Source organism: Colobus angolensis, unplaced genomic scaffold, assembly GCF_000951035.1.
Source record: "Colobus angolensis palliatus isolate OR3802 unplaced genomic scaffold, Cang.pa_1.0 Scaffold405, whole genome shotgun sequence".
NCBI lineage: Eukaryota > Metazoa > Chordata > Mammalia > Primates > Cercopithecidae > Colobus > Colobus angolensis.
Genome location: NW_012117433.1, coordinates 2,101,556 through 2,114,505, shown reverse-complemented (window position 1 = coordinate 2,114,505; position 12,950 = coordinate 2,101,556). Strand labels below are relative to the sequence as shown.

The following is a 12,950-nucleotide window of genomic DNA, read 5'->3' as shown; positions in this document are numbered from 1 at the left end:
GAGGTTGGAGCCAGACCCTGGGGGTCTCCTCCTTGGTTTAGTCCCTCATGGGGGTAGCTGCCTGGGACAAGGATACAGGAAGTGAATTTCCGGGATATAACATGTTTTCACAGATCTGTGTCATCCACACCCAACTGATGGGTCCCCAAAGGTGCATGTCTGTGGGTCTGTCTGCCTGGTCTGGCCAGTTTCCGCAGATGGAATGAACACAGCCGAGGGGCAGCCACACTTCAGAAGAAGGGGCTGGAGGGCCAGTCTGTAGGCGGCAAACTCCCTCACCCCATGCCACTTTGACCCTCACTCTTGGCCTGACCTCACTCTCGGCTGTGGCTTCGGCCCCTCAACCCAGGGCCTCCTTCCCTGAGCTTCTGACTTGTGTGAGGAGACGGGAGGCAAACTCCTCAGAGGGACTGTGAGGCGGCCCCTAGCCTTGCCATCTGCAGGGCTCTGCAGGACCACCTGGTTTCTCCCCACCGCCCTGTTCCTCTGTGGCTCTGGGTCAGGCAACCCCCACCCACCCACCGTCTGGCTCATGAGGTTCTCCTGCAGCCCCCATGGCTGCCTGGGTCACCTCCCACTCTCCCTTGTGGCTTCGTGTCTTGATCTGCCTTTGCTGTCGTTCCATGCATCTGTCCTCACGAAGGTTTACTCTACCACGTTTATCAGAGGTCTCAGCCTAAATTCATTCAATTTTTACCTAGAGATGAGATGAGTACATGGGGCATTTTGAAAGGAGTCTGTGTTCAGGGTCATAGATATCTGTTTTGTTTATAGGACTCAATAATAGAAATTGTTTACAAAAATGACTGGCTCTAAAGCTGGGCCTTTGTTCATAAAGACTCTGCTATTTAAAGAGCGGCGCTCACAGACTCACACAGCCCCAGGTCCAACACTCAGTCAGCGCAGACTTTTCCTGTGCTAAAACATGCCCTGTGAACTCGAACAGGCTTGACAAGTTGCTTCTGTAAGGCTCAGGCCTGAGAGGTCCCGACCTCCACCCTCCTACCTGGCATGATCTGGGTCCGTGTAGGGGACAGTTCGGATGCATTCGCCCACATAATTCACTGGGAAGGGCATCAGAAAGTGAGTCTTCATCTGCCAGGGCTTGAAGGTGGGTTCCTGAGGGACAACGTGTGGTCAGAGGCGGCCATGCTGCCATGCACCACCCACGACGCTGGGACTGGACCCATCTCAGGGGTCCCATCTCCATGACAGTCTGCAGCCAGGTGCTGGGACGCAAGAGCGAGGCATGGCAGTTACGTCGCTCCACACTATTTCTCACCGTAAAACTGACATGAAGTCTTCCCATCTTAACGTGATGCTTTAAAGTATACCGTTCAACTAAAAACATTTCATTCTACACCACTTATAGTTCTAGATTTATGTTTCATATCATATTATACCACAGGAATACGTTAAATCACTCTACTCCCACAAGGAGCCAAACCAAACGGCATCAGCACCAGGCCAAGTGGGGGAAAGGATCTGTCAGGCTGCCCCACTGGAGTCGACTTGGCTCAGGAGCTACGTTCAAAGGAGGGTGAGTTGCCCAGGAGGAGACTGCCTGGAGCAGCAGCCTTCTTCCTGGGCACAGGGAAGACGCCCCCCGTACCAGGGCCCGCACCTCCTTGGCACAGGAGGACACACTCCCACCAGGGCCTTCACTCAGCAGTGTCTCAGAAAGAAAAGGCTCAGGACGGCGGTGACAAAGGACGCACTCAACTCGCAAGTGTAGGGACACGCCAGCCCCACGGACAGGCGGACGGAGGAACGTTCACCATCAGCGGCAGACACAGCCGTGGAGGGAAGCACCCGCCTGCTGGGAACCCAGATCGGCGGTGGTTCTTACCACGACCAGCTTCCTAATGATCTGGGAGCCATGGAGAACGTGGGCATCTCCACCAGAGCTGCTGGGCACAGGTTTCTGAAAATCAAGTTTCCAAGAGAAAAGACAAAAATTCAGAACTCACTTGAAACGTCTAAGAATAGAGTTTATAAAATTCACAGAGCTAATAACAAGTGTTAGGGCAGACTTGTTTAAGTGTTTTAAATAATAAACGCTTAGAAAAAAAGGATAGAAAATAAAAATAGGCTGGGCACAGTGGCTCATGCCTAGAATGCCAGCACTTTGGAGGCTGAGGTGGGAGGACTGCTTGAGTCCAGGAGTCTGAGACCAGCCTGGGCAATGTAGTAAGCCCCCATCTCAACAAAAAATTTTTAAAAATTAGGTGGGCACAGTGGTGCACACCTATAGCCCCAGCCACTTGGGAGGCTGAGACTGGAGGATCACTTGAGCCCAGGTCACGGCTGCAGCTAGTTGTAATGGCACCACTGCACTCCAGCCTGGGTGCCAGAGTGAGACCCTGTCTCAAAATAACAAAAACTAAAAAAAGAAAGTGAATAAAAGAAATTAAGAACATTTTAAAATAAATTTTCAGACAGTCAAAAGGTAGCCTTGTTATACAGTACAATGAAAATATTTTAAGCTTTCTTTCTGCACTTTCTCGTCATTAATCTGTGAAATCAAGAGGACACGTAAAGTGAAAGCGCTGCAGGCAGAGGGGCCTGGAGCAGCAGGAGGCCACCCCCCATGGGCTCCACTCCCAGAGGCCAACAGACACCACACCCAGAACTGAACCAGGGATACACAGACAGCAAAGGAGAAGACGTGAGCGCCAGCCTCCTCCACTGAGGAACATGGCTTCTCCACTGACATCCATGAACTAGACTGCAATTCTCTTTGGGAGTTAATCAAATTTACTAAATTAGTGATCACCAACATCACTGTTCTATGTCAAATCCATGGATTCATGAGTCACAGAAACAGCAGTAAAGCAGCCTTCTTCAGGCCATGGTTTCGGGCCATTCTTATGCCAGCATATCCCAGTCGAAGTCTGTTTTCCTGCCAGACTACTCACTGCAAGGCACAGAAGTGAGTGCAGCATCTAAGGCCACACCGCAGAGTCTGAACTCACTTAACTGGGCCAACGCTGGACAAGATATTTAATCCTCCTGAACCTCAGTTTCTTCATCTGCGTAACGGGGGATATGAACCCCGACACGCTGGACTGTTCTGAGAATTGAGTTAATACGTGTAAAACATGACAGCTGTTCCTGGCACGTGCCAGGCGCTCACCGGGCGCCAGCACCACCATCAGTGCATACCTCGACCGTGTGTGGGCGCACAGGCCTCCGTTCCTTCTTACTCCGACCGATGCTTCTCAGGAAGTCTTCGACCACCTTTTCTGTCTGAGACATCTGCTGAGGAGTCGCATTCACTGAACACCTGTTTTAAAAATTACGTATACATAAAACCATTGTTAGAAAAAACAGTTTTAGTAATTCATCACATTTTGTATAACTCAATAATGTTGGCTTTATAGAAAATCATGTTCAAAGTGTTAAAAGAAACAGTAGCCAAATGTGGAAATACCACAGCCGCCTCCCTGCTCTGCAGTGCTTCAGGTTATCAAGAGATTTCTGCACAGTTCAGTGTGGCAGCTAATGAAGCCGTCCAGAGGCAGAGCCTGAGACCCTAAACTCTTGTTCTTCCGAAGAGCAAAGAAAATACAGAGACTACTAAGATCTGCTAACCATGCCTTCGGAATTACACTATCAAAACACTGACAACTTTTAAAATTACTGTCCAGAATTCATCAGTTTGAAAACATGAACTGGTTGTTAGAGCAGAACATTATAAAGTGCAGAAAATTACCATGCTCTCAAAAGTTGTATGAAAATAGAACTCTCCCAAATTCTACAGAATTACAAATACTACTATCATATGAAATCTACTTGAACTCTAGTGTATTGACAGAGTGTATATTTTTTCCTTTTGGCTGTAAATCCTAAACTTACTCTAGTTAAAGCAACAGCAGGTACCACTATATTAATACTAACTATATCCCAGGCATGCACGCTGCCTTGCAGATATTCTTTTATTCCTTAAAATAAACCTGCAAAGGAAGGTTTTATGGAGGAGGAAGCAGAAGACCCCAGTGGGTCAGCTGCCCAGGACCTCCCAGGTGCGAGCGTGAGTGCTGGTCCGGCACCAGAAGCCAGGCCAGCCTGAGCCCAATGCCAAGAGCCCCTGATCGCCAGGCTTCACCTCTGCCCACCCACAGACCACCCCGTAGAATCTGCCAGGGATTCGCAAGACATGACTGGGAAAAGGCATCAGGACTCTGTGAAGAAGGACAAGTGACTTCCGCAAACATTTTCTTGTTAAGTACTGACGAATACATCAATGTCACTGACAATAAGATGCTGAAAAGAAAACTGTCAATCATTTTTAAACTTCATTCATGCTCACACACCTGAGGGCACATAAGGCCAACTGCAGGTATAGGACTGAGCTGCCAGATATTTCCTCAAAGCATCACAGAATTATGTAAGAAACTGTACTTTTACTCTGACCTTCGGCAAGCTCACCCTTACAGATATCTCAGTTACAGACCATTTGCTTTTGGAAGCAACATAACTACTGCTCTCAACCTATCTGCACTTCTAGAACAAAATTAGCCTGCTTTCTTCCCCATCTCCTACAGTTTTTAATAAGCTTAAAATATTTTTTTCTTAGTTTATTAGAACACTTGACATCTACAATAAATTCTGTAACCTTTACCTTTACCAAGCACTTTCTATCTTGAAGTTTCTACAAGTAAAAAATACCTAAAAACTATGCTTAATAGAATGAATCATAAAATATTTAGAAACAAATCACAAATGCACCTCATATTATCACCATTTAACAGGTATTTCTTGATACGCGGGAGCTTCCTCAGGATGGGTTTGATATCTGTCATTTCTGCAATCCTCTTCATCAGTCGCACCTGAGCCAGAGAAAGCTCGCTCACAGAGAGGCAGAGGCCACGACAGACCCACTCAGTCTGAACCAAGCACCCGTGACATCAGAACCCTGCTTCAGCAGGGGTTATGTGTGCGAGTGTGTGGCTTGAGGAGGGCTGGAACTGGGGTGCAGGGTGGTACAAAGAAGATGATGAGTTAAAACCAACCAATCAATTCTTCCCCATATTTGGTCAGTTAGAAGTTAGCGTTTCTGGGACATAGGTTAATGTATTCCCAAAGAAATCAGTAACTCTGGAATATGTAGCTAAACTAGAGTAACAGAGGTTCCTTCCAAGCTTCTTACCTGATCCATCCCGCTGAAGGTCTCCTGCAGGTCCCCTGCAGGTGTGAGGGTCCGGCCTGCCCTGATGGACGCGTACAGGTGTCCGGAGTCGGGAATTCCATTGGCGAGCTCCTGGGCGGTCATCTTCACCAGCACCTTGAAGTGCTCCTCTTCTTCAAAGCACGGGCTATGGAAAAAGGAAAAGAAATTCCTGGAGACCCATTCATCATGTCCCTTCAATATAGTGGAAAGTTGATTAAGTATAAGTTTGCAGACTATTTTAATGACCAAAGAAATTTTATAAGTCCGTATGAACTACAAGTAAAAGTCAGACTTGCAAATCAACAACACACACAAGTAAGACTGTCTATTTTAAAGTACTTCAAATGAAGATCTCTAGTACACCCCAAGAATGGACAACTCTTGCAAATCAAGTTACTTGTTAAATATTTCACTCCATAGATGCATCATGTCTGGCAGGTTTCGATCCAGGCAGAGAGAGGAGAAAAGCACACCCTGAACCAAAGAAAACACAGAAGAAAGGAATTAGGGCCGAATCAAACAATGACAGACACTGGAGAAAAGCTTCCCACTGCAGCTGTCATCTGACGGTAACAGGCTACCTGCTCGTAGGTGTCCATGTGCGAGTCGTCGGGGAGCACGTGGGGAGAAGCGCTCATCCCTCCGGTCTTCAGTTCTATCTGCTGAGCCTGCTTCCGGTAGTCAAGAAGGCCGCAGCCCAGCCTGACACAGCAGAGAAGCACAGCCCCGATTACAAGGCAGTCCTTACTGAATCATTTTTAAAACCGTGCATCTTGCATTACAAGCTGCTGCCATTAATTGAGTAACTGCAGCTTTGCCAACCTCTTCACAGTTCGAAGGTCATCAAGCAGGCACATGCTCTAGCCTTTGCCCTCTCGAGTTCACGCGTCCCCTCCCCCAGGGAGACACCAGTCTCCCCCGCCTGGGAAGTCAGCATCCAGAGGCACACGACACTTGGGTGGCCAGTGTCCGCACTCAAAACAACTTTCTAAAATATGCATTTCCAGTTGTAAGCTTTTCAATACATGTTTTATGAGTACTCCCTACTCTCTTCGCCCAGATCACTGTGATACACACTTCCTTTGCTCAAATGTCTGATAGCCTGGGCGAGGGAGTCCAAAGGCTAAAGACTTTTTAAATTTTTAAGAAAAGCATTTTCCTCTCAGCACTCATGCTTGGGAAAGAAACATTCACAGTGACACTGCTAATGCCAGAAATAATTGAGTCAAGGGAATGACCATGAGGTATTTTCTAAACTGCTACAAAAGGATGAACAGTGGCAGCTATATTTAAAAAGAAAGGCAGGGAACTTTCAAAACCATGAAGACATTTTTCCATCTGAGCGGACCCTCAGCCAGGGTGCAGAAGGTGTCACAGCCATGTAGCTTTCTGCAGCACGCAACTTCATCTCCACAAAGGGAAGACCTCAGGTGCATGTCAGGTTGGGCAGTGGTCTCTGAAGCTGGCTGCAGGGTTCCATGTCGCCCTAGTATCCTGGATAATGTGGGGAGCCCACAGCCCTGTCTACTGCTTGTCCTGCAACCTCGGCCACAGCAGAGCTGGGCAAAAGGTCAAGTGTGGATGTGGGTACTCGTGTGTGTTCCCAGACCTGTGCACACCCCACCTAGGGAAGACGCCAGCAACTACAGGTCAGCTCGGAGGAGGAGCAACGCAGGCAGCAGGCACATCCAATTACTCACACTTTCGGATTAAACCATCAGTCCTTTCCAAAGCTTCACAGATTCACATGCTAAGATAGACATCTCTAAGTATATCCTTACATTATACCGTAGATTCATAAATATTTCAATGTAATATAGTAAGAAATGTTACTTTCATAAAAAATTCTAAACCAGTATGTTGTACACCATACTCACACGCTAACATTGTAAGCTGTGATTCACTGAAGGTAATTCCTACTGATGCATTAGAACAACACAGATACGCACACAAAGCAGATGTTAGTAAGACACACAAGGGCGTGTTGCGACTCGTACTTGGTGAGGACGCTGCAGAAGAGGGGCACATAGGGCCTCAGCTCCTCGGGGAGTGTGTTCAGGCTGGAGAAGGCCCGGAAATACACCATGCCATTGGTGGGCTGGGCGCAGTACTGAACAGGGATATCTCCGGCTAGAAAAACAAAAAGGATTTCATTTTTATTGTTGCCAGTAAAATTTTAACCACTTATAATATTTAAAAAATGCTATTTATTGCTTTTCAAGCATGGAGGTTTAAGACTTACACTAGAGTTTATATAAACTTCCCTATTGTATTTTCATGATAAAAAACTGGAACTGTCTTCAATAGTAAAGCAACCCGCACTCTCCAAGGAAAGGGAAAGGAAGGACGGAACCACGACCTTCTGGTCTCATAACTGCAAGTTCCAGTTACCCAACCTCTCCCCGTCAACCACAGAGAACTCCCACCAGGTGCCCCCCAAGAACCCCGGGCCCACATCGCACCCGTCCTCAGTGCTGCTCATCTTCCCCAACAGGCCCTGCCACCCTCTGGCCCCACCACAGAAGGCTGTCCCAGGGCCCCAAACAAGGCTCCTGGTGTCCCCCACCCACTCTTCCTGACCTCTTGAGGGGAGGGCTGGGCATTCAGCTTCGTACGTAGGTCCATACCTAGCAGAGCGCCCTAGACCAGCGGAGGGACCAAGGCATGGAAGGATGACTGATTTATTCTCACTGTTAGCAAACACTTAATGAGATTCACAGACAAAAACTGCCAGGGTTAACAGATCAGAGGGATGTCAGCCTCGATTTCCACTCACATGCGCGCACACACACATGAAAATAAACAGGATATAAACACGACAAGCGCTGTCAGAAGACAAAAGGCGGGCTGGAGACGCTTCACAGGACTCGGGGATGCCCAGGGTGAAATCCCATCCCCATCCTCGAGGTGCAAGTGAGAGCTGCTGCCCTCGGCTCAGTCACATCCAGCCACACCTGCGCAAGCTCAGCATCAACACCGTCCCAGGTGAGGTTACCCCAAAGATGCCTCTCCAGCTACCAGCCAGAAGCGAGAGAGAAAGGAGGCACCCTGAGAACTCAAAAGCAGTGACAGACCATGAACAAAAAGTACCACGGAACGAAAGGTGCCATGAACGAAACATGTCATGGAACAAAACGTGTCACGGAATGAAATGCCAGGACACAGCAGGGGGATAAACTTGGCCTCCAACTCCCTTTCAACTCAACACCCGCCTTTCTGGGGGATCTCATCCCTCTGCTTCCTCCATGCTGACGGCAGGGTAGACAGCTGGGACAAAGGGCTCTGAGGATGCCTCTATTTTTTAACCTGCACTTAACACAGTCACAGCATAACCCAAATTCTCATTTGATTCTAGAAGCAGGAAATCAGAGCGCCCTATCAAACCCCTCTCAGGAACACACACACAGGCTCTTACTGAGTGAATGCGTCTATTACCACCGAGAGTTAGGAACAAGGTAGAAGACACGTATACGGCAAGACTACGAACGCACAGGGCTGCTCAAGTGTTTCAGGGAAAACCTCCAAGACGTGATTCTACTGCTTCTGTGAGGAGTGATATTTAATTTCCCCAAGGACCCCGAGACCCGGGAAAAGCGTAGTGTTCACAGTGACCTGTCAGGACCACGTCCAACTCTGTGACAGGTATGGTGGGCTCAATATCTGAAACTTTCAACGCTGGCAGACAAGAGGCATCTTGAGGTTTGCTTTGTTGAGTCCGTAATTCTAAACCTAAAAAAGAAACAAGAGAAAGGAATATTCAGGGCCATAATTAAAAGGATTGATGCAACTTATCTCCTATGTTATCTTACATCCAGAATTAGCCGTTCATGTGCTCTTGTGAGGAGCACCTCCATCTTGTGAGGAGCCGTTCATGTGCTCTTGCTCTTGTGAGGAGTACAAGAGCACTATGGTTTGCAAAGTATCTCCTATTTCCAGGCTGACCAGATTTAGATGCACTAATAACCTCCTTAGCGGGCAGCCCTTTTCCTAATTCTCATTTTCAATTACTGAACAGTTCTGCTGGGGAGTGGTGGTTTGCTCAAGAAGCTTCTCCTGCACCCCTCCAAAGTTTACATCAAGTAAATTCAACTTGTTTTCAGAGTTTTCAAACCACTTCTTGTTGGACTGATATTTAGTGATTTTTATACTTATCTTTTTTGTTTTGAGACAGGGCCTGGCTCTGTCACCCAGGCTGGAGTACAGTGGCACCATCTCAGCTCACTGCAGCCTCTGCCTCCTGGGCTCAAGTGGTCCTCCCGCCCTAGCCTCGTGACTAATTTCTGGGTTTTTTTGTTTTTTTTCTTTGTAGAGACACGGTTTTGCCATGTTGCCCAGGCTGTCTCAAACTCCTGACCTCAAGTGATCCTCCCACCTTGGCCTCCCAAAGAGCTGGGATTCCAGGCATGAGTCACCGCACCTGGCCCTATAGTCGTTTTCTGTTGTTTCATTTTCACTAATTTCAACAAAAGACACAATCACATAAATCACACAAATTACAGTGGTGCTTAGAAAGATACTTCCTGGGCCTGACAGTCCATTCATCAATGAGGGAGGCAGCACCTTTACAGCAGACCCCTCCACCAAGCCACAGCCTATGCGGAAGATCCTAAGACCCAGGCGTGCCCCCTGCCCTGATGGCCATCAGTGAAGCGGCTTCACAGTGCTACACCAGGTCAAGCAAGTACACGAGTGCATGATTCCACGACTCCCGGGGAGGGCTGTGCCGAGTTCCCGCTTTAACTCAGTCCCCGCAGACAGCACTCCTGGTGTCTGCTGGGCTGACCTCCCCCATGTTCCATTTCCACCTTCTGAAGTACCCCGAGAGCGTGCCACACACTCAGACACAGGACCTTGGGGCACAGTGAGCATCTCAGGCAGTGTCACCCTCCACAGGTGCCCCACCGTGGGCTCCAGCCCTTCCGCCCACCTTTGGAGCTGCAACTGCCATCAACAACCACCCCTGCTCCCAGAGGCATCTGGAGCCCAGGCTCCCAGTGGCAAGGGGCTCAGACCCGGGCTCTGCAGGCTTCCCCCGCCGGCTCACCACCTACCTAACATCTTGGCTTTCCCGACCTCATGCCACTCGGAGGTTCTGTAATCTGTGGCTTTGCCAGGAAGCTCCCTCCTGCCTCTTCCCTTCCCCGGCCTTCCCCGGGGTTCCTGGGCCCACTTGCACTAGAGCACGCCACAGCTACCCTGACATCCCAGAGCTCCTTCTCTGAACACACTCACTCACAGTGGGTAGAAAAAGCCTCTGGCACCTTCTCTTCTCTGTTTCCTTTCAGCACATCACACACTCCCTGATGGTGGAGGTTTTACCCCTTCACAGTGCTTAAGACACACACAAGACCAGAAATCAGAAGATTCAAGCTTTTACTAGTTTCCCATTCACCTCTTCTGCATTGTTGTTCTCTACCAATTGGCTTTAATTCACAGAATCCTAACACTGCCGTGCACACTTGAAGACTTACTGACCTGAAATAACCATTCAAAGCACTAGCACTGTGCCCTCCTTTAAAGGAGCTCTGCAGTGAGTGTGTAAAGGAGAACTCTGTAGTGTGAGCACTGCTCATTAACCTACTGGTTTGGACTACAGTGTACTGGGTTTTCTTAAAGCACAGCTCTGAGGTCAGGCCAACGAATATGAAGTAGGAAACGTACAACCTGTTGCCTACTCATGGAATTATCTTGTGTACTCATTAATAATTTCAGTTAAAAGTGGGAAGATTGGAGCTTGTCAATTATCACAAAACAGAGCTTAAAAAAAAAGACTAAGGTTAAAAGAAAAAACAGCTTAAAACAGTTGTCTCTAAACAAGAATTCAGATAGAAAGAATAAGAACAGATTACAAGTTGACATTAATTTTTCTTTTACTACATAACTTCAACCTTAGCATGATCAAAATGAAGTCACTTACGTTCCATCTAACGTCCACTCTTACCTCCTGACAACCCTGACAATTTCTCACAGAATCCCAGCCCAACTAGCTTTTTTTTTTTTTTTTTGAGGTGGAGTCTCGCTCTGTCGCCCGGGCTGGAGTGCAGTGGCATGATCTTGGCTCGCTGCAAGCTCCACCTCCCGGGTTTACGCCATTCTTCCTGCCTCAGCCTCCCGAGTAGCTGGGACTATAGGCGCCCGCCACCACACCCGGCTAATTTTTTGTATTTTTAGTAGAGACGGGGTTTCACCGCGTTAGCCAGGTTTCGATCTCCTGACCTTGTGATCCGCCCTCCTCGGCCTCCCAAAGTGCTGGGATTACAGGTGTGAGCCACTGCACCCGGCCCCAACTGGTTTTAACAGGAAAAGTGTGTGTGTATGTGTTGCATATATTTTTAAAAGGCTTTATTAATACATAACTTACAAGCAATAATATTCACAATTTTAAAGACACAATTTAGTGAGTTCTGAAAAATGTGGCAAGTTATGAAGCTACCACATCACAGTACTGGGCCTTTCTAGCACCCCCAAAACTCTCCCATCCCCTCTACAGTCAACCAACCTCCAACCCTGGGCCTCCAGCACTTCTCATCTGCTCTCTGTCCCTGCAGCTTTGCCACATCCACGGCTTCCCATGAATGGTCTCGGTATGTCACCTGGCTCCTGGCTTCTTTCCCTTTGTGGGAAGTTTCTGAGATGCACCAATACCAAGGGTGCATCATTGTCGTGCTCCTTCGCAGCTAGTGGCATTTCTTTGTAAGGATGTATGTGTTGATGGAAGTCTGGGTTGTTTCCAGTTTTGTGTAGATACCTGTTTCCACTTCTCTGGAAGGAACGTTAGGAGCGGGGCCTTCCTGGTCCATGCATGTTGGCTGGCACTGTGAGAACTGTGACCCTGTTTCCTAGGTGGCCACACCAGTTTGGCTCCTTTGGCAGTGTGTGAGCATTCCCACTGCCTCTCAGGACTGACGACGTTTGGTGCCGGTAGTAATTTTTAAACTGCTAGTCATTCTAGGAGGCGTATAATGGTATATCACTGTAGTTTTAATCTGCATTTTCCTGATGATTATGATACATTTCCCTAAGAAAGTAATGAGATTATTTCCACGTAATGATTTATGTGCCTAGTTGCCATTAGGATCTCTTCGATGACATCTGTCAGAATCTTTTGCCCATGCGTTAATTGGGTTGTGTGCTCTCATGACTGAATTGTTGGTTTTTCATATATTCTGAATATGGGCCTTGATCAGACACCACTTCTGCAAATGTTTTTTCCCAGAGGCCGAACTACCTGTGAGAATCCATCTGGGTCCCCTTCTCTCCCGTGGCCTCCTCCCTTCCTTCACTCCTGCAGCCGCTCCTGCAGCCGCTGCCAAAATCCCCTGCCTCTCAGCAGTTTTCTCCATCCAATTTCTCTATTTTTCTGCAAAACTATCCCAAATGAGGCTGCTGCTATGCTGCTCACTGACCTAGCAGTTCTCCTGCCTTAATCCATGAAGCACCCGTGTGCTCCCCGTCTTCCACACAGGCCCTCCCCAGGGCCACCGGGCACACCTGTCTCCCCCACACACGCTGTCCTCCCTCCATGCCCACCGCTCCACCATCCCTGTGTGCCCCACGCCTGTCCCACAGAATCCTGGTGCTGCTCTACAGCTGACACACACCCTCTATGCCCGAGACAGGCCTCTTCCCAACACGCTCTGCGCCTGACACACACCCTCTATGCCTGAGACAGGCCTCTTCCCAACACGCTCTGCGCCTGACACACACCCTCTATGCCTGAGACAGGCCTCTTCCCAACACGCTCTGCGCCTGACACACACCCTCTATGCCTGAGACA

General features: G+C 48.4%; 1 protein-coding gene across 1 annotated transcript in view; it reads right to left on the bottom strand.

Annotated features, from left to right (window-relative positions):
- Positions 1-12,950, bottom strand: part of PITRM1 (pitrilysin metallopeptidase 1) — a 78,227-nt gene that overhangs the window by 5,247 nt on the left and 60,030 nt on the right. The window contains exons 15-23 of the mRNA XM_011956002.1: positions 8,786-8,902; positions 7,171-7,303; positions 5,755-5,875; positions 5,571-5,647; positions 5,153-5,318; positions 4,732-4,832; positions 3,166-3,286; positions 1,850-1,924; positions 1,007-1,119 (exon numbers count right to left, since the gene is read on the bottom strand). Coding sequence (XP_011811392.1) covers positions 1,007-1,119; positions 1,850-1,924; positions 3,166-3,286; positions 4,732-4,832; positions 5,153-5,318; positions 5,571-5,647; positions 5,755-5,875; positions 7,171-7,303; positions 8,786-8,902 — 1,024 coding nt within the window. The remainder of the gene's footprint in view (positions 1-1,006; positions 1,120-1,849; positions 1,925-3,165; positions 3,287-4,731; positions 4,833-5,152; positions 5,319-5,570; positions 5,648-5,754; positions 5,876-7,170; positions 7,304-8,785; positions 8,903-12,950) is intronic.